This window comes from Papio anubis, chromosome 5, assembly GCF_008728515.1.
Source record: "Papio anubis isolate 15944 chromosome 5, Panubis1.0, whole genome shotgun sequence".
NCBI lineage: Eukaryota > Metazoa > Chordata > Mammalia > Primates > Cercopithecidae > Papio > Papio anubis.
Window position 1 is genome coordinate 144,277,639 of NC_044980.1, and position 17,951 is coordinate 144,295,589.

Sequence of the window (17,951 nt, forward strand, 5' to 3'; positions counted from 1 at the left end):
GGCTGGCATCTGAAAGAAGAGCGGGAGTTGACCAGACAAAAGGAGAGAAGAGTCGCCTGCTAGAGAGAATGGCACATGCAAAATTCTGTGTGGAGGGGCCCCGACGGCGGCAGGGCATGTGACTGGAACATGGGGAGGGGCAACAGGAGAGGGGCAAGATGAGGCCAGAGAGGTCAGCAAGGACAGACCAGGCATGACTTTGTAGGACACAGCAGAATCTGCCTTCCTGCCTGCCTTCCTTCCTTCCTTCCTTCCTTCCTTCCTTCCTTCCTTCCTTCCTTCCTTCCTTCCTTCCTTCCCTCCCTCCCTCCCTCCCGTCTGTCTTTCTTTCCCTTCCTTCCTTCCTTCCTTCCTTCCTTCCTTCCTTCCTTCCTTCCTTCCTTCCTTCCTTCCTTCCTTTCTCTTCCGAGACAGGCTCTTGTTCTGTCACCCAGGCTGGAGACCAGTGATGTGATCATGCCTCACTGCAGCCTCAACCCCACAGGCGCAAGCCGTCTTGCTACTTCGGCCTCCTGAGTAGCTGGGACTTCAGGTGCACACCATCACACTAGGCTAATTTTTGTATGTTTTGTAGAGATGGGATTTCGCCATGTTGCCCAGGGAGCTCTTGAACACCTGGGCTCAAGCTATCCTCCTGCCTCGGCCTCCCCAAGTGCTGGGATCACAGGTGTGAGCCACTGTGTCTGGCTTACTGACTTTATCTTAAGGGCACAGGGAAGCCATGCAAGGCATCCAAGTAGGGAAGGGGGACAAAGTAATGATGGTGATGAGAAAGGTGGGCTGGGGGTGCATTGGTGATTTGTTCTACTTTTGAAAATGTTCATGCGTATAAAGATTTCTTCCTTGGCCGGGCGCGGTGGCTCAAGCCTGTAATCCCAGCACTTTGGGAGGCCGAGACGGGCGGATCATGAGGTCAGGAGATCGAGACCATCCTGGCTAACACAGTGAAACCCCGTCTCTACTAAAAATACAAAAAAAAATTAGCCGGGCGTGGTGGCGGCGCCTGTAGTCCCAGCTACTCGGGAGGCTGAGGCAGGAGAATGGCGTAAACCCGGGAGGCGGAGCTTGCAGTGAGCCGAGATCGCGCCACTGCACTCCAGCCTGGGCGACAGAGTGAGACTCCGCCTCAAAAAAAAAAAAAAAAAAAAAAAAAGATTTCTTCCTTTCAACTGCAGGAAGGCTAAGAACATCTCTGCCCTCTAGGGCATTTTGCCAGACCTGCCGTCAGGGAACTGTTGATAGTAAACAGAGCAAGGATTTGGAAGAAGCTGAGAAGTTAATGCCTTAGGTGAGAGATCTCTTCCCACTCCTGAAGAGGGAGGGACAGGGAGGGACAGGGAGGGACAGGGTGGGCCCAGGTAGAGAGCCAGCTTTAGCGTGTTTTCCAGGAGAAAAGCATCCTCCTCCTAGAACTACTCCATACCCTGAGGTCAAAGGTTAACAGGAAAGGTTGGCAACAAATGTTACCAGGCAAATAGGCACTTATATCTCACTCACCCTCCTGTCTGCTCCAGGACTCCCAGCCTCATCCTCCTCCTGGTTCCCTTTTGTCTTAAGAATAAAGGGACTGCCCGCCCGCATTCTTCCCTTCCTCCAATCTCACCAGGTTCCATCCTTCTCGAACAAGAGTAAATTGTTGGAGACGGAAAACAGGATGTTGGGTTCAGTGGGGAATATGTCAGCCTTCTCTACAATAGCATTGTTGTTCATCCCCCAAGAGGAAGATGCGGCTTTAAGAAGCGTCGGCAGCAGTGGGACCTAGCTCTCAAACTGCAGCACCAAGGAAAGCCAGGCAGGTGGTGTCAATGAGGGAGGCAGGCTGGGAATAACAGGGGATGGCAGGAACTGCAGGGACCAGAGCATCTGTGCCAGGTCTACAAAGGGAGCAGCTATTGGCTCCGGGCCACTGTGGCCCAGCGGGACTATGAAGACAGTGTGGCCTGATCCTTCCATTTTTAAAGAACAACCAGAAATCTGGAATGTTTTGTGGAATTTTCTAATTTTATGTGTTGGCTGCAACTTAAAAAATAATTGTATAAAGCTTAAGCAAATCAAACAAAACACCTTTATGGGCAATGTCTGACTCATTGCTGCCAGCTGCCAATGTCTGGATTTCTCCCAACCATCCACCATCCTTGCCCCAGAAGGCTTTGGGCAGGTGCTCCTGAGATGGTTGACAACATAAGTGGATTCACATTGCCAACACTCTGGGCAGGGTTTAGATCAGTCTGAAACTAGGGTTAAGGGATTCAACCTGTGGCTCATGACTCAGGAGAGAGTCAGGTTGGGACCATTTGGAGGTCTGAACTAGTCTCAGGTTGACCAATGGGCAACCTGCTTAGTTTCCTTGGGCCCCAAGGAAAGAAACATGAAGACAGATCCTTTTCATTTTCACACAGAGATGGACTTTGTAGAACAGCATTGTCAGATGTTAGCACACATTTGAAATACATCAGAATCCCCTGCAAGTCTTGCGAAAACACGGATTGCTGGGCCTCACCCTCGAAATTTTGATTCAGTGGGTTTAGGGTGGGGCTGGAGAATTTGAATTTCCAAGTTCACAGTAATGCTGATGGCGCTGATTGGGGCCCACAATTTGAGAACCACTATTTTAGAGATCCCTGTTCAACCAGTTTTTGGATCCTTACCTGTAACAGGGTGAATAATAAAGAATCCCATGTGGTTCCCACTGGTGATGTTGAAGGTCAACTTCCCTTTGGAACTGGAGTCTGGATCCCAGGCATCCAGTTGAAGCACAGAGGTGCCCACGGGAGCATCCTCCTGGATGGAGGGGTAGAACACAGCTTGGGACATCTGGGGTGGGTTGTCATTGGCATCCGTAACCTCAATGTAGACTTCCGTTACAGAAGAGAGGGGCACGGAACCCCTGTCCACTGCTAATACCGTCAACCAGTAGTAAGATGCAAATTCTCGGTCCAGGGGTGCCAGAGTCTGAATCATTCCTAGGGACAGTAAGTCAGCAAACGCAAAATACTTTAGAGCTCAAAGTGGCTTGAGAAATCACCCTTACCCACCATTCCCCAAACTGTACTGTGGAAAGGATATTAATAAGTAGATTTCCTATGAAAAGAAGAAACTGCTTCTACCAATATAATGTGGGAGATGCTGATTTGAACATAGGAGAATTAATATCCTTATTCTAGAACCTCTCAGAACATTCCTCTGCTAAAATGGGCCCATGCCTTTAGCATGTGAGCATATTTAGGGTTTTCAGAAGACAGTGGTAGTTTATCTACTTTCTCTTGACTACTTAAACCCAAGTTCCATTGATCTATTTCACATTCTGTAAGTGAGGTTTTCTTATAGTTGCCCTTAAATTCTTTCCTTCACACTTTATGTCCTGGTAGATAATCAGTTTCAGGGTTAGGGATTTGATGAATAAATTGCCATTCCCTTCTCCATCATTTTCATGATTTTAAGGGGCTGAGCTTCATTTTTTAGTTCATTCCCTCCACAAATTGCTTACTATGGGCTAGCACTGTTCTAGAAGTTGAGGGTCCAAGAATGAGCAAAAGAAGATTACACCCCAAGCTCTCATGGATCATGCTGTACTGGCAGGGTCTGTGTGAGATGGCGTGGCCCATGCTTACAGTCATAGCATGACAGAGACGACTGCTGGGGAAACTGAGGCTTAGAGAGGGAGCAAGACTTGACCAAGATCATGTAGCAAGTATGTGGAAGAACTGGGTCTGGGATTGACTCTTAATCTAATGCTCTTTCTAGTTACACAGCTTAATTAGATTAAGCTGTTTTCTTTCAGTGGCTAGAGTTAAGAGACAAAGGTTGCTGAAAGCCAACATTGAGAACAAGTTATTACAACTTGGTTTTGGTGGAAATAAATCACCTACCAAATTGCAAACTCTTTGAGGGCAGCCATCTGCCTTTAGTCACCTTGGATCTCCTGCAGGTACCTATCTTAGGGCCTTACCAGTACTGGGCACTCAAAAAGTGCTGACTTACACATATTTTCCTTGAAACTTAAAAAAAGGAATGTGGTTGTGTCACATTTTTGGAGAGCAATTTGGAAATACTTGTTAACACAGAAAATGCACATTGTCCTCTGACCTAGAAACTTCGTTTTTAAGAATTTTTCGGCCAGGCATGGTGGCTCACACTAGCAATCCTAGCACTTTGGGAGGCCAAGATGGGTGGATCACCTGAGGTCAGGAGGTTGGGACCAGCCTGGCCAACATGGCGAAACCTCATCGCTACTAAAAATACAAAAGTTAGCCGGGCATGATGGTGGGTACCTGTAATTTCAGCTACTTTCGGGAGCCTAAGGCAGGAGAATCACTTGAACTCAGGGGATAGAGATTGCAATGAGCTGAGATTACACCACTTCACTCCAGCCTGGGTGACAGAGCAAGACTCTGTCTCAAAAAAAGAAAAAAATTTTTTCTGTAGAGACTGAGGCATATAAGTATATAAATAAGAATATTATGCCTATATGGTAGAATAATATGTGGCCAATTAAAACAAATGAACTGACAAATAAAATGTGTTGATGTTATATGACATGAAAAAAGTAAATTTTAGAATAGTATCTATTATACTATATTTTTATAATAATAAAATGAACAATATATGATATATAAGACACAAAGAAAGAAACTTTAGAAGATTATAGACCAAACTGTTAATAAAGATTATATCTGGGATGATGGAACATGGGGGAGCATTCATTTTAAAATTTTACATAAAAAATTTATAATCTGATGTATTAGTTTTATAAACAGAATATGTAATATATGTGCATATATGTGTATGTCTATATGCACATATATAGACATATATTTCCAGTAAAAACAAATTAAAAATAAAATACACAGGAATCTCTATTTATTTTTTCCTTCAGCCCATCTACCCCAGGCCCTGGCACCCTATCCTACACCACCCCCAGTACCTGTGTCTTGGTTGATGCTGAAGGCTGCGAGTCCAGTGCCAGCGCGCAAGAAGTACTGGAGCTCCCCATCCAAGCCACTGTCATCGTCCTGGGCAGCCACTACCATCACCTGAGTTCCCGAGGGGCTGTTCTCCTGCACCTGGCCCTGGTGCACGAAGGAGGCAAAGTGGGGAGGGTGGAGATTCTCATTCACATCCAGGACGATCACCTCCACATGGCAGAGGGTCCTGCGGGCCAGGGGCCTCCCACTGTCACTGGCCCACAGGCTCAGATTGTACCCAGCTCGCCTCTCAAAGTCCAGCTCTCTCTCCAGAATAAGCGCCCCTGTCATCAGGTCCACCCGGAAGGTCCCATGGGCGCCATCCATCAGAACATATCGCACTTCACCTGCGGGGCCCAGGTCAGGATCAGAGGCATCCAGAAATGTCAAGACAGTCCCGGGGGGCAGGTCCTCTGGGACCTTCAGCCTGTTGCGTTCTGTGATGCACTGGGGAGAGTTGTCGTTGACATCCTCCAATGTGATTATCAGGTCAGTGACAGAGAAGAGCTGGTGGCCCTTGCTGGGCTGATCCCTGGCCTCCACCTTGAGTATGTACCGAGGCTCTGATTCGCGGTCCAGGTGTCCTGTAACAACCAGTTCCCCAGTGAGAGGGTGGAGGGAGAACTTCTCTGTGGGGCTTAGCAGGGTGTAGCGAACCCTGCCATTGTCTTCTGAGTCAGCATCTTTGGTTGTCAGCTCTGCAATTGTGGTTCCAACTTCTGTGTCCTCCGAGATGGTTAACTGATACCCACCAGGAGGAAACCTGGGTGCATTGTCATTCCAGTCTTTCACATTCACTGTCAGCAGCTTCCAGGAGGACTTCTGGGGAGTGCCCAGGTCATATACTGTTACATTGAGGATGTAGAAATTGGTGACTTCATAGTCCAAGGGAGCAGCTACAGTGAGCAGCCCTGTCTCCAGCTCTATGTCAAAGCAGCCCTCCTCATTGCCATCTGCAATCACATAGACCAGTTTGCCATTAAAACCAGCATCAGGGTCAGTGGCTGCTAGGCGGGCCAAGGGGGTGTTGATAGGGACACTCTCAAGGACATCAATGGATTGGGGGAAGTGGTCCTCAAACTGGGGGGTGTAATGATTAATCTGATATGTGCTTAAAGAAGTGAATTCCTCATCACTGGACTCCTGGTTCTGAAGCCCAATAGAGTGGAGGATAGTCTTTGTGAACTGTGTCAATACTCCTGTTTTATCACATGTTACAGGAACTTCAAAATGAGGGTCCTTCACCACAGTAATATTCAAAGTTGTGGGTGAGGCATAGTTTTTGCCATCTGAGGCTGTAATTTTCAGGGAATAACTGGTGGGTTGACCAGCAGTAAGATTGATAAAAGAGCGCTTGAGGGATATCACTCCGGAGAAATGATTTAGATCAAAATACTCTAATTCATTGCCTGATATAATCTCGTATTTTAGGTTCTGAAGCTCATCCACATCTATGGCTGACATAGTCACTATTGATTTCCCTACTGGCCAGTCTTGGTGGATAGACCCTGTGCAGTTGACTTCTTCAAACATGGGCTGGTTGTCATTCAAGTTCCTGAGCTGAAGAAAAATGGACACTTCCTTCTCCCGGCGAAAGGGGGATCCCCAGTCTGATGCTCTTACCCGGAAGGTATAAATTCTCTTCATGAGTTCATAGTCTGTGGGTTTGGAGGTGGAGATGATCCCCAGGTAAGGGTCAATAGAAAACGGCAAAGCTTTTGGTCCAGCAATGGAATAGGTGACATATCCATTCTCCCCGTGATCCCGGTCAGTGGCAGTCACAGCCAAAACACTGGTGCCTGGAGGGATGTTCTCATCCAAGGTGCCATCATAGGAAGACCTGTTGAAGATGGGGGCATGGTTGTTGCAGTCCACAATGTCAATGACAACCATGGTGGAGACCTGGCCCGGTGAGGTTCTGATGTGTAGCTGATAGTGGGCTCTGTCGTGGAAGTCCATGAGCTTCGTGGTGGTGATCAACCCAGTTCGAGCATTAAGTTTAAATCCTACATTCTCTGAAGATGGCTTTAGAACATACTGCAGGTTGGGGAAGGCTGGGGTGACTCTCACCATCACTACCCGACTGCCAGGAGGGGAAAACTCACTAAGTTGCACTCTGTAAACAGCCTTCTCGAATTTGAGGGAAGCCAATTTGGAAGGTGGTAGGTGAAAGCCCCTGATCTGGGAATAAAAATAAGGTCCACTCCCACTCCTGGCCTGGAGGCTGAGGTTGAACCCATGAAGGTACTCCATCCAGTTGATGTCTTTGACAGACACCAAACTGAACTCATTGCTCCGGGCATAAGACTTGATGGCTTTGAAGTGCTTTCCAGGGTCACCACCAACAACTTCCACCGACTCCACTTCAGCTCCTGAGCTATTTGCGTCGACCAGTACAGTGGCATAGGTGGTACCATCATTGCTGTCTGGTGGAGTCACCACCACCGAAGCAATGGCTGGGGGCTTCCTGAGGGCAGGCTCCACATGAATGACAAGTGCAGCCAGGCTGCCAAACCCATCGCCCTCAGAGATTTTCCGCATGCGGTCCACAGCTAGCACCTGGAGCTCATGCTTCCCTCGCCAGGTGACGTTAAGCTTCCCAGCCACAGTGACCACACCGCTGGTGGGATGGATGGCAAACATCTCTGACCTTGTGTTAAAGGCATAATAGAACTCAGCATTCTGGCCTAGATCAGCATCTGTGGCAGTCACCTTGCAGATGGGGCTCTTCAGGGGCATGTCCTCAGAGATGGTGACTCTGTATGAAGGTGGAGAGAAGAGAGGCTTCAGGTCATTCTGGTCCAGGATGTGGACCACCACGCGGGTCAAAGCTTCCAACTCCAAGGTCTTCTCTGTGGCTTGGATGATGAGGGTGTAGCTGTCTCGCACCTCTCTGTTCAGAAGAGCTGTGTTGCTGCTCTTTGTCCTTATTCTTAGGAAGCAGAAGTTGCCCACCACATACTCCTCAGTTTTAAATGCATTGGCCACATCTCCAGAGATGATCCGGTACCTCACTGCCCACTGTGGCTCTGCGAGGTAGATGCCCATTTTCTCGAAGCTCTCCACATAGGTCTTGGGAGAAGAGTTTTCATAGATGGTGGCATTGTAATGGGAGTGTGTGAAGTGCCAAGCAGAGGAGGAGAGAATCCCTTCTAGAGGCTTCTCACAGGTCGCACAATGGAGCAAGAATATGGCAAAACCCAGCAGGGCAATAGTCATGGTGGAAAACTCCCGAAACCCTGGGCAGAAAATAAAAGACAGGGTGCAAGTTAGGAAAAAAAATGGTTTCTACTGCTATGGTTCTTAACTGGAGGTGATTTTGACCCTCAAGGGACACTTGGCAATGTCTGAAGATACTTTTGGCCGTCCCATCTTGGGCGCAGTGGTGCTAATGGCATCTGGCAGGTAGAGGCCAGGGATACTGCTAAACATCCCACAATGCATAGGATGGTACCTTTGTATTAGTCAGTTCTCACACTGAGAATACAGACATACCCGAGACTGGGTAATTTATAAAGGAATGAGGTTTAATGGACTCACAGTTCCACATGACTGGGGAGACCCCACAATCATGGCAGAAGGCAAAGGAAACGCAAAGGCATATTTTACATGGCAGCAGGCAAGAGAGCGTGGGCAGGGGAACTCCCCTTTATAAAACCATCAGCTCTCATGAGACTTATTCACTATTACAAGAACAGCATGGGAAAAACACACCCCCGTGATTCAATTACCTCCCACTGGATCCCTCCCATGATACTGGGGGATTATGGGAACTACAATTCAAGATGAGATTTGGGTGGGAACACAGCCAAACCGTATCAGCCCTGCAACAGAATTATCCAGCCCCAATGTCAGTAGTGCCATGGTTGAGAAACCCCGTGGCTGAAGAATAGCAGACTAGTTCAAAATGCTCTCTCAAAGGCACTCAGCAGCTAGAACGCAGTCCTGAACTCTTACTCTTTTTCCCAAAAACTTTCTGTGACTCCTTGGGTGATGGTGAGATAGTCCCAACTCTTAGCCAGGAACCAAGTTTAGCAATCTGGTTCTAAACTACTCTTCTCTCTCTCCTTCCTACAAGGCCTTTCCATTAGGGCTGAGCTCTAGCCAAACTGAGCTGTTTCCGCACATGCAGAGGCTGCAGGAAAGCAAAGTGACCAAGATCCCAGGCCTGGTGTCTGGCTTCCTGGCTCTCAGCCCTGCCTCAGTCATTTGCTAGGTAGGTGACTTTTAGAGCAAGTTATTTAACCTCGATGAGCCTTCATTTCACCTTCTGTAGAATAAGGATCAAAAAATTATCAGTCTCATAGGATTGTTGTGAAAATTTAGTGAAATAATAAAGGTAAATGACTTATCAGAGTGACTGGTTTATCGTCAGTTCTAACTTAATATCAGCCATTATTGATAATAGGAAACTAAGGTTCATAAAAGGAAGGGAGCTGCCCAGGGCCTTATAGCTAGTGGGAACTCCTTGCACAGACCAGGGTTGCCTCCCTGCCCCAGTCCTATTTATACCTGTTTCACCACATGTCCCTTATAGACAGGGCATGACTCGGACTCATCTTGTAACCTGGAACATGAAAACTCCCAGGCTCCTGGAATGTCTGAGTTGAAATGTACGTTAGAGATGATGGGGTTCTATCCCTGCTTTTCATCCTAGATGAGCATAGATAGGGAAATAGAGCCCCAAAGTCGAGATCAGTCAAGCTCCAAGTCACACAGTGTGTGACCAGGTAAGAACTAGTCCCTGGGAGTTAGTTCTTGTTGAACTAATCAGGAATAAATGCTTTGCCTCTCTTAGACCCTTGTTGTTTCCCACAGAGCCCATCCCTGAACTCCAGCCTGGGTGAAAATGTGAGACTCACCAGGGCCAAGGATGCAGCAAGGGGCAGGTAGGAGCGGGGCCGAGTTTGGCAGGGCCATGTGTAGGGCTGGTGCACCAGGCTGATGCCTGGCTTGCCCCTGGGAGCCTTGATTCCTAGGAGCTTCGTGGCTGCCAGCCAGATGTGCTGAAGCATTCTTGGATAAAACTGGCCAGACTTGATTTTCCAGTTGCCTTGCTCTTCAAAGCCAAGGAAGAGTTAAACTTCCAAGGCAAAGGGGGAAGGAGAGGCTTGGGGCCGAGCCTTCCCAGAGTCCTGTGTGAACTGGGCACAGGGTTCCCCAAGATCCTGCTGACAGCATCCCGAGATAAGAGGCAGGAATAGAAAAGTCTGCCTAACTCGGGGTCTGAAGGCCTGTGACAGAAAATAGTTTCAATATGTCCCACCCTTCCAGCTTCCCTACCACCTGCCTCCCGACTCTTGAGATTCTGTTGGTGGTGCCCTAAGCCCAGGCACCTTGGAAAAGAGAGGGCAGGAAGGAGGCAGACTCTTCACTCGAGGTCTGAAAGCTAGTGGCAGAAAGAGCTGTTGTACATTCCCCACCCTGCCTGCCCGCTACTGTCCCTCCATGCTTAGGGCTGCAGCCCACAGTGGCGCCAGCCTCAGGCAAAAGCCACACTCACCCTACCCCTGACCCAGCCCCCACAAGCGTAAGGGGACCCCTGAGTCATTCGGCCTCCAACCCCTGCAGGATGGCATTGCTTTTAAAGTTGAAACCCAAGGGAAAAATGAGTCCTCACCCCAGTCCCAGGTCCACTGGCTCCACAGCTCTGCGAACCCAGGGTGCACGCAGCCTCCCAGCCCTGCCTGCCCTGCTGTATGGAGAGCTTCCTGTTCCCCAGGTCAGTACCCGTGTTGGGCAGGTCCCAGCAAGATACTCTGCTCGGTGACTGCACAGGCGCCTTGCAGCGCAGGCTCCGTTAAGATGAGCTGGAGGGAAGGGGAAGGGGAGGGGTCTCCCTGGAGGAGGATAAAATGCAGAGAGAATGCACCCTGGGATGGCAGCTTGGTGCCCATGGCCTGCCCAGGCTGTAGGACCTGCACACCTGGGGAGTAGTTTGCTGAGGGAGGGAACAGTGTCTGCACAGCTGTTTCCTGGCCTCAGGTCCAGATGAGTGAACAGGCTCGCAGGGCTCCTTGTACTACCTTCCTAGTTCACGACACCCAGGGACCACTATTTTAAAACATCTTGTGTAAACATACATCAATTCATCTGACTTACCTGCTTAAAATTTTCCTGTGGCTTTCCATAGCACTTAGATTAAAACAGAAGCTCCTTGGCCCATGTTACTTCTCCAGTTCACAAGCTGCAGCCACACAAAACTGGGACCTGCCTCGGCGCCTTTGCACTTCCTGCCTCCGTTAAGATTCTCACATGAATAGTTCCTTCTTGTCAACCAGTTTTCACTTAAATATCACCTCCTGAGCCCCTGTTTGGAGTAACCTTCCTGCCAACTCCCTCTTTATCACTTTGCCCTATTTTCTTCATGACACCTATCACTATATTTTCTTGTTTACTTGTTTAATGACTGTCTTCCCACTTGACACTGGACTCCATGAAGAGAGGAGTTCTGTGTATCTTATTCACAGGTAAATTCCCTAGTGCCTAGAACGGTGCCTGGCATAGAACCAGGCTCAATCAATACTAGTTGAAAAATGGAAGAATCTGGACTCAGGAAATGCCATGACAGAATGAACGCTGAAAGAGCCTTTCATGATCATTCCTTCCTTTTGGAAGCTGGAAAGTAAAGTCCCAAAGAAAGAAAGAGACTTGCCCAAAGGGTGAGAATTAGAGCCAGGTTCTTTCCTCCCAACCGTGCTTCCGGAAAGAGCTGTGGTCACTTATGAATCTGACTGTTTGAGTTCAAGTCATAGCTCTACCACCTGCTACCTGTTTAACCTTGGTAAGTTACTCAGTGTCCCTGAATCTCAGCTTTTTCATCTGTGAGACAGGGCTATTAAGAGGACTGCATTCATATTCATAGGGCTTTATGGAGACTACATAAGATCATGCACATTAATGTACTCAGCACAGTGCCTGGTATGTAGACAAAACTCAGGACATATTCGTTATTAGATTTTAATGCCACGGCAGAATCAAAGCCTAGGCTAGGTTGAGGGCGGGGTCCGCTGAAGCCTCTGGAGAAGGTCCAGCCTGTGCCCCAACACAGCAGGAAGCCACTGGTCTCTGGTCGAGTCTAAGCTTGCTGGCCTAGCCACAGACTGTTCTGGGAAGCTGCGAGCAGGCGCTTGTCTGGGGTGGGGCCTCATGTTCCTTGGCTCCTCAGGCCCAGAAAGAGACCTGCAGTGAATATGCACATTTACAAGAGGACACACATGCATACTTAGTAGTCAATTTTTTGAATAATTGTGTGGGTACATTAGTTCTGTGTCTACCTGGCCATGAATGGACCCTTTTAGGATACATGTATGAACCAACTTTGCCTCCATGTAACTCCCAGCCCCATTTCAAAGATGTGGAAGGTGGGAAAAGGTGGCTAACAACACACAGACTCTGGCTGTGTGACCTTGGGCAAATGGCTTGCCTTTTCTGATCCTTAGTTTCCCTGCTTCCTGAGATCATTTTGAGAATGAAAGTGAGTTAATGCACATAAGTGCTGAGCACAATACGTGATACAGTTTTCAACAAATATTACCCAGTAATACTACTTTTTAGCACCTGGCTTATACTATTAACAGTTGAGTTTGTGGATAATAAAAACTTTCAGGCCAGGTGCAGTGGCTCATGCCTGTGATCTCAGGATTTTGGGAGGCCACGAGGTCAGGAGATCAAGACCATCCAGGCCAACATGGTGAAACTCCGTCTCTATTAAAAAGACAAAAATTAGCCAGGCATGGTGGCAAGTGCCTATAATCCCAGCTTCTCGGGAGGCTGAGGCAGTAGAATCGCTTGAACCAGGGAGTTGGAGGTTGCAGTGAGCCAAGATCGCGCCACTGCACTCCAGCCTGGTGATAGAGCAGGACTCCATCTCAAACAAAACAAAACAAAGCAAAAAACACTTTCAGACAAATTATTCCGTCATCCCTGATCTATGCTTGTGCAGGCTGATTTTCTGCAACTTAGCGCTGTAGGGCTTTAAAGAGGTTGTGATTCAGTTCACCCTGTGTTTCAGCTCTCTACTCCAGCTTCTCAGGATCTTGATTCCGACATTCAGAAACCTGATAGTGGTAACATCCATGTCTTTATCCAACTCATGGATAAAAGTTTGAACGTGGAGAGCTCCTCCTCACCGAGGGAATCCAAGCAGAATCTGGGCGGCCACCTGAGGAGCATATTCTCCTGTAGGAGGGTATTTGTCCTTGGGGGAGATAAGAAGCATTCTGAAGGCCCTTCCAACTCATACAGGCATGGTTCTTTGGCCTGTGCACACCTATGGTCTCTATCAGACCCTAAACAAGCTCCGCAAAGGCAGTGAAGGGATTTCCTCTGGTTGTGGATCAGGGTTATACACCTGCCAATGCTTGTTTGAGAGTCAGTGTAATAAACTGATCCCCCCTGACCTGGGTTCTGGGAGGCTGAGACCTAAAGTCACTCATTCTCTGTCTGTTCTTGGTCAAGTAAGTCACCTAAGCCATGTGGACCTTTTTCCTCATCTGTAAATAATGTGTGTGCATATAGAGGGAAGGGCTGTATTGGATTGGTGATTCCAAACCCCTCTAATTGTCCTACCGTCTGCCCCACGTGTTCAGTGCTAAGACTGGCTCTTGTGACTCTCCAGAAAGAATCCTAAATATATTCTATTTATGAAAAACCTTAAGGAGGTGAGAGAAATAAAATAAGAGGGACTGTGCTTTGAACCAGAATAAAAACTGTAAATGAAAGAATGGTGACATTTGAGGTACCTGCGAGTCAAGTCTTAGCCACTGAAATAATTTCTCTCCTTGGTAGTAGGGAGTCATTGACAGTTTTTGAGAAGAAGCAGGACCAGGACGGGGCTACATCATTGGGATGAGTAATCTGACATTAGACCAAAAAAGGGATTTTCCCGTTCAAGACTCCCACTCTGGTATGGACAGGGCTTGAACACCAGCTTTGTTGGTTTAAGACAACTGGAGTTCACTGAGGGTAGAGAGGCTTAGTTTACTTTCAAGAAACTTGTATGAACATGTGAGTCATTTGTTAGTTAGTAGGCAGCCACTGTTGAATTCTCATGTAACAAAACAAAGAACTGGATGTGGCCAGGAGTGGAGTCAGTGGTTGGAGCCATTGATGGGTCCTGTGACTTGAGAATGCCACAGAATCTCTCCTGGGCCTCAATTTGCTTGTCTGTAAAATGGAGATAATGATAGCTACTCCTACCTACTTCCCAGGACTACAGGGAAAACAGAAAATTTGACAAGTGAAAGCACAGGGAGGAAAAATGCAGAGTAACACCTTATTAGAACAAATAATGGCTCAGTAAATGGTAGTCTGAAGGTCAGCTGGCAGACAGGCCATCTTAGAGGGGTTGACTGTAAAAGCCAGACCTGTCCTAGTCTGGAATTAGAAATGACTAAAAAGAAAATCTTTATCTAAAACATGGATGAAAGAGAGCTGGGACATGGGGTCCCATTATTTATTAGTATTCTTTTTATTATTGATGACAAAAATTATTCTGTCTTACATCTGTATGATAATCTATAAGTTTTTAAGTAAGCATTTGCATGCGTTATCTCACTTGGTCTTTGGGTAGAGTATGCAGTACTTGACAGAATTAAAAGCTAAGAAAGTGGGCTCTGATATCAGACAGACCTGGTTTCAAATCCCAGCTCTCTGTTTATCAGCTGTGTGGCCCTGGGTGGTCATTTAACCTTGCTGATTTCAGTCAAAGGGAGATGATCATGGTACTTAGCTCGTGGAGTTCTTGAGAAGGCTGAATGAGTTAAAGTACGGCAAATACCTAGCACTGGAACACACTCAGTACCAGTTAGTGATGTACCGTCATCATCTGTACTATGACATTCATTACTCTGAATCTGTAATTGTGAAATTGAGGGTTGGATAATTTGAAGACTGTGCCCAGGTTCACTCATCTAGTAGGTGATGGATGCAAGCACCAGCACAGAATAGGAATCCACATTCTAAGAAGAGAGACATCTCAGAGGCCTGGAATAGCTGGGGCTCACTCTAGAGCTGCGCTTTCCAGCAGAACTTTCTGCAGTGGTGAAGTGTTCTGTCTCTGTGCTGTCCAGGGTGGGAGCCACGAGCCATGCATGGCTGGCTATTGAGCACTTGAAATGCGGCTAGTACAATTGAGGAGTTGAGTTTTTCATTTTATCTTATTTTAATTAATTTAAATTTTAAAAGCCACACGTGACTTGTGTCTACCACATTGGACAGCCCAGCTCTAGAGAACATGGCATAGGAACCACAGGATTCATGAGATTCAGAGAAGAATGCTGGGTCCACTCATCTATAAGGCACAGTGGGCACACCCAGGACCCAGGACTACACATACTATTAAAGCAGAATGAAAAGGAAGAATCTCTTAAGAAAATTGAGATCTTAATATGTGGGCTAGAAAGATATGGAAGGGAAAAAGCTAAAATTCATAAATATACTTAGCAGTATGGTGTAGGAACAATGGGGTATTTTTAAAATGGTTAGCTTTTGGAATGACTATGCCCCCAAATTATGTCTTAGAGGAGGAGGGGAATGATCTGAGGGAGCAAACTGGGAGATATTATCTGGAACAGTGGGCCTCAACTATTAGCGCATATTAGAATTACCAGGAGAACATTTAAAAACATTTCACTCACCCCTAGTTTAAATCAATTAAGTTATACTATAGGTTTTTGGGTTTTTAAACATCTTTTCAGGAATGAGGACTACTGTAGAAAGTTACTATAGTTAATAAATTATTGATAATTTCCTTTTAAATTTGAAAATGGAATCAATAATAAATGTTTTAGTTTATTTTAAATACAAAAGAAAGAAAAACTTTTAGGTTGAAGAGTTTGGATATATAATAACACAGGTATGTCTCACTTAACAATGGGAATACATTCTGAGAAATGTGTCACTATTTGAACCAGAATAAAAACTGTAAGTGAAAGAATAGTGACATTCTAGGTACCTGCTAGTCAAGTCTTAGCCACTAAAATAATTTCTTTCCTTAGTAGTAGGGAGTCATTCATGGTTTTCGAGAAGTTTGCACAAGTTTGTCATTGTGCAAACATCATGGAGTGCACTTACACAAACCTAGATAGTGAAGCTTACTATACACCTAGGCTATGTGGTACAGCCTATTGCTCCTAGGATACAAACTTATACAGCTCCTACTGTACTGAATAGTGTAGGTGATTGTAACACAATGGTAAGTATTTGTGTAACTGAACATAGAAAAGGTACAGGAAAAGTATGGCATTATAATTTTATGAGACCACTCTCATATATGCAGTCCCACACTGACCAAAATGTCATGATGTGGTACATGACTATATATGCATCTTTATACCAATGCTGTCATAGAACATCATTTTTAATTTATGACTACATAATTATAATTTATAATTGTTTCATGGAAGAAGGGGCCCACAAAGACTAAGATGCTTAGAGCGCTCAAAAGTCATAGTATGACCCTGGAGAAATGAATATTTGAAGGAAGAAAAGGGCTTCCAGTGGCCTGGGCTTTGGGGAAGAAAAGGAACAAAGTGGGGGGCATGAAGAAAGTGTTTTATTATTGAGCTTCCTCTGCCAAAGTCATTCATTCATTCATTCAGTCAGTCAGTCAGTCATTTAATACTCACTGAGGGCCTGCCCTGTGCCAGGCATCTAGAGCAGCGAACAAGAGAGATGAGGTTTCTGCTCTTGTGGAGACTGTATTCTAGCAGGAGAGAGAGACAATAAACAAGAAAATATTGACTGTGTCAAGTGATGAAAAGCAATATAAAGAAACATCATGTGGGGCAAGAGGTACAGCACGGAGGGGAGATGCTATTTTTTAAAGGGGAGTCAGGGAAGTCCCATATGACAAGGTGACATTTGGGCAGGGAGCTGAGCAGAGTGAGGAAGAGAGCCACAGAGCTATCTTGAGGAAGAAAGTTCCAGACAGAACAGGCAACGCAAAGGCCCTGAGATGGCAGCAAGGAAAACGCTGCTGTGGGTTTCTGAGAGTGCAGATCCTGATACTCAATGAGGCCCAGAGAGAGGAAGAGGCGTGTCTGGGGTCTCTTCCTCTTAGGGTTGTTTATATGGATCTATGAGCTTTGCATTTGCCGCTGAAAAATCCCTAAGCCAGAGGGAACCTCAGAACTGGAGGGCCTAGGGTGGCAGGGAGAGAAGGGAAGAATCCTGAGGGATCAACAACTCTAGCCCCACTTCTTCTGGGGCTCTCTGGTAGGAGGAGTTTGTTAGATGAAAACCGTTAAAATCCATGAAAAGGGAAAGGTGAAAAAAAAAAAAAAAAGATCAAAACCAACTCCAGCTTAGCAGAACAGTGCCTGGTATTTACTCATTAGAAACTAAACACAGAACAGACTCTCCAGGAGGACTAGAAAGCTGCTTTCAGATGGAGAAGAGAACAAACTGCAAAGGCCAGAATGTACCTGCTGAATGGGTCTCGTTTTGTGGGGTGCTTATTCTCCTGTGCTTCTTGCCACTTTGATCCAGTGGAATCCTTTGCCAAAGGATGAGTTTTCAAACACAGACCTCAAGTCCCAACTGAGGCGACCTTGGATAACTTGATCCCTGAGCCTCTGTTTTTCTTCACCTTTGAAAGAGAGTTACTTAAAGCCACAATTAGATTGTGTTAGGATGACTATTCTCGAAAAGACAAGAGATAACAGCTGTTGAAGAGAATGTGGAGAAAAGGGAACCATCAGACACTGTCGGTGGAAATGTAAATTAGTACAGCCATTATGGAAAACAGTATGGAGGTTCCCCAAAAAATAAAAAATAGAACTACCATATGCGCCAGCAATCCCACCACTGGGTATACATCCAAAGGAAACGAAATCAGTATGTCAAAGAGATACCTGCAGGCCCGTGTTTACTGCATTATTCGCAATAGCCAAGATACGGAATTACCCTAAATGTCCATCAGCAGATGAATGAATAAAGAAAATATGGCCTATATACACAAAAGAATATCATTCAGCCTTAAAA

The 17,951-nt window shown here is 46.3% G+C and overlaps 1 protein-coding gene across 1 annotated transcript in view; it reads right to left on the reverse strand.

The window, feature by feature from the left end:
• The window catches only part of FAT2 (FAT atypical cadherin 2), a 73,996-nt gene extending 56,618 nt beyond the window's left edge, over positions 1–17,378 (reverse strand). The window contains exons 1-3 of the mRNA XM_031666829.1: positions 16,595–17,378; positions 4,925–8,203; positions 2,649–2,963 (exon numbers count right to left, since the gene is read on the reverse strand). Of these exons, the coding sequence (XP_031522689.1) occupies positions 2,649–2,963; positions 4,925–8,203; positions 16,595–16,619 (3,619 nt within the window). The 5' untranslated portion in view covers positions 16,620–17,378. The remainder of the gene's footprint in view (positions 1–2,648; positions 2,964–4,924; positions 8,204–16,594) is intronic.
• Positions 17,379–17,951: the final 573 nt, after the last annotated feature.